Source organism: Cryptomeria japonica, unplaced genomic scaffold (genome assembly GCF_030272615.1).
Source record: "Cryptomeria japonica unplaced genomic scaffold, Sugi_1.0 HiC_scaffold_1576, whole genome shotgun sequence".
Taxonomy (NCBI): Eukaryota; Viridiplantae; Streptophyta; class Pinopsida; order Cupressales; family Cupressaceae; genus Cryptomeria; species Cryptomeria japonica.
The window spans coordinates 6,644-10,105 of record NW_026729941.1 but is presented as its reverse complement, the minus strand read 5'-3'; the positions used below and the strand labels follow the sequence as shown (position 1 = coordinate 10,105).

Here is a 3,462-nt window from a genome sequence, read left to right as displayed (position 1 = left end):
TGTTGGGCATGTATATATTTGCTAAATTTATCGGGTTTGAACTCCTGGAATGGCAACGTGAAGTGTCGTTTGAATGATACCGCACCCTAATACTCCAGCATAAAGTAGTTTCGTTGGTGGAGCTGTTTGTGATTAGCGTAACTGCCGACAAATGGGTCGCATGATACTTGAAAGGAGTTCCTTCATACAACCCTTTCTCCAATTTTTCGAGATCAGTCCCTCAAGTTAAGTTCCAATCCTGATTTTTTCACAGGAATTGGGTCACTAATGAACACATAATCCGCACTTATGACTTGAAGCCCATCTGAAGTCTCTAGTTTATCATTCAATCTTGTTGCATGATAACGTTTTGAAACCTCGTCTAGTAGTCCTAATTTAACTTTAAACACTTGCCCAATTTCATCGATTTGATAAAAAACAATTGCTTTTGTGTTTAAATCTTCTTGACTAAACTTCACTTCCTCTAAAGCATTGGCTACCATTGACCCAACATAATACCTAAGTCCTCTAACGTTTTCTAAGTTCAACGGCTTGGCTTTTCTGTGCACCTCAAACGGATCTCTAATGAATGGTGTGCAATTCTCGTCCACGCATACAACGAGCATGCTATCCCGGAAACCACCTGTATAATTCTTATTGTCGAGCTCATATTGGAAATAGCTCTCGAGCAAGAGAACACCGAAACCCTTGACTAGTTTCAGCTTTCCCATGAAAAACAAGCTCTCGTTGGTATCCAATTGAGGTTGATATTTCCTGACTCGTTCAGTAAAGTTTTTATAACTATCTTCAACTAGTGTTGAATTGTGATTTAAATCACCATGAGTGTAAAATTGGTCCTCGTCATGTTTGTATTTAGGTTCAATCCAGTCATCCACCCTAAATATTTCACCCTTAAATTTTAAGCCCCTAAGATAGGCCGTGAGATTGGTTCCGAGAACATATCTGGCAGCTCTGGTGACTAACGGAAGAGTACATTCAGTCTTTGTAGCGCTGCAGTTAAAATTACCAACTCCGGTAAATCTAGGTAGAACGAGGTCTACTGGTATGGGCACATTCTCGCCAGAGATCAACACAACCCACCCAGTCAGCAATGTTAAACTAATAATAGTTGCTATATGCCTCATTTTGTTGAAGGAAATGCAAATTGAACAGAAATTGCAGTTTGATTTGTATGATGTATTGACACACAATGAAAGCGCAGCGGCTGCAATGAAAGTCTTATGCCGAGTTGTGGGACGGCGAACTGCATCCTAAAAGAATCCACGCGCTGTTTAGCGGTTGGAGTTGGCTAGCGGGAGATAGCACACAACTCGAGGCTTGAGTAAGAAGTCGGCAAGGTCAGACGATGAGGCTGCTCCTGACTCGATCGTCTGCTCTATCGATAGCTGCTTTGGTCGTAAACTGGCCAACTGCTGATCGCTCGATATCGCGCAACCCGTCTCTGTTTGGTTTTTAGAGGAAGCTCGACAGTGAAGTCAAGAATATTAGATGGACTCATCTAAAAACCAGCAGAACAACAACAACAACAAGAGCAGCAAAGTAACAAGTACAACCAGTTTAGGTAAGAGGCGCAGCTTGAACAAGCGCGCTCGGAATAGGGCCAAAGGACACCAGCGACGCGAAGATCCGGCAAACTCCACCATGTCGAGCCCGAAGGCTTCAGAATACGGTTCGCAAGCGTCACCGCTGCGCCAACCGGCGACACCAAACGAGATAACCAAGGTGACCATATTGGGGGCCGCAGGTGGCATTGGCCAGCCATTGGCGTTGCTGTTGATGCTGCACTCGGAGTACGTGCAGCATTTGGCGCTTTACGATCTGGTTCATGTGCGCGGCATTGCCGCCGACCTGTCGCACGTTGACCGCCAATGCAAGGTGACCGCACACTTGGGCCCTGACGAGCTAACCGAGGCTGTGCGCGACGCTAAGGTGATCGTCATACCTGCCGGCTTGGCCCAAAAGCCGGGCATGTCGCGCGACGATTTGTTTGGCTCAAACGCCAAGATCATGTACAATCTAGCGAAGGTTTGCGCCCAGGTGAACCCAAGCGCGCATTTGGCAATTATTTCGAACCCGGTGAACTCTCTGGTGCCGCTTACCTGTGAGGTGTATCAGAGAATTTTGGGCGCTGGCAGCCGTAAAGAGAAATCGGCGGATTCCAATTCGGCCCTCTCGCAGCCAGCCGCTCCACCTGCTTCACCTGGCGCAGCTGCGCCCGCGGGTTCAAGTGCGCAAAAGTCGGCGGGCAAGCAGCAGCAGCAGCAGCAGTGCTTCCATGATTGCTGCCGGCGAATTTTCGGGGTCACCACGCTGGACGTCGTGCGCGCCTCCACCCTGAGCGCCAAGAGCGCCTTCTTCAAGCCCGAGCCCAACGGTCTGTTCAAGGATCCGGCCAAGATTGCCATACCTGTGGTGGGCGGCCACGCCGGCAAGACCATCATTCCTCTGCTGTCGCAATCAACCATGAAAGTGGACAAGAAGCGTCTGATTGAGGAGAAAGCAACCACGCTCACCCTGATCGAGAGCATCCAACAGGCTGGCATCGAGGTGCTCAACGCCAAGAAGGGCGCCGGCTCGGCCACCTTGGCGATGGCTTACTCGGCTTGCCGGTTCACCATATCGTTGTTGCGCGCGCAACAAGGCGAACCGAACATAATCGAGTGCGCCTATGTTAGGCACCAGCAGCCGCTTGTGTCGGATCTGGAATATTTTGCCGCTCCTCTAGTTCTAAGCAAGGATGGTTATGTTAAAACGCAAGGTTTCAGTCTCAACAAGTTGTTGCCCTACGAGCAGCAGATGATCGAGGAGGGCGCCAAAGAGTTGCGCATGAGCGTTGCCAAGGGCGAGGATTTCGCCAAAGAGCAATTGTCGTCGGAAAAGCTTTGAGTATATATATATATATCTACTTGTTGCTTGAACAATCAATAAAGCCAACATTGATTTGAGTGCTCAAGATCGTCGGATCGTTGTCGTTGATTCAACAGCAGATTCATCATGCTGATGATGATGGTGATGAGACGACCGACTCGATCACTTGATTCAAGTCTCTCGTTCGAGCGCTGCTTTATCAATGCGGCCCATCAGAACAACAACTCGCTTGAGCTTTGTTCAGAATGTTACAGAAAGCCATAGAAATGCACAGAAACACCCAAGACGCAAGAACCTCTACTCGCCGCGCCTAGCTTGCCCTTGTTTTGCCATCCTCTGTTTTGACACTTGTTTGCCCGCTCAAGATTGGTTTTATTATCACTGTCATTATTATTATCATCATTATTGTTATTGTGAACGCAAATTTGAGTATGATCGAGAGCGATAAGAATAAACATAGACACTTTTAGCTGATTAGATGAAATAAACACAATGCGCCAGTTGAATAAGCGCAAAAAAGCCAACAAATACAAGTGTTCGAGTCGTTGCGCACCAACGTTCGCTTCTTCAGACGAGACCAATCTAGAAGCCATC

The 3,462-nt window shown here is 47.7% G+C and overlaps 1 protein-coding gene across 1 annotated transcript; it reads left to right on the top strand.

The window, feature by feature from the left end:
- The first annotated feature begins 1,488 nt into the window (after positions 1 to 1,488).
- On the top strand, positions 1,489 to 2,886 carry LOC131873358 (uncharacterized). Its single transcript, XM_059216311.1, has one exon. It carries the CDS (start codon positions 1,489 to 1,491, stop codon positions 2,884 to 2,886), a length of 1,398 nt encoding a protein of 465 aa, XP_059072294.1.
- The last annotated feature ends 576 nt before the right edge of the window (positions 2,887 to 3,462 follow it).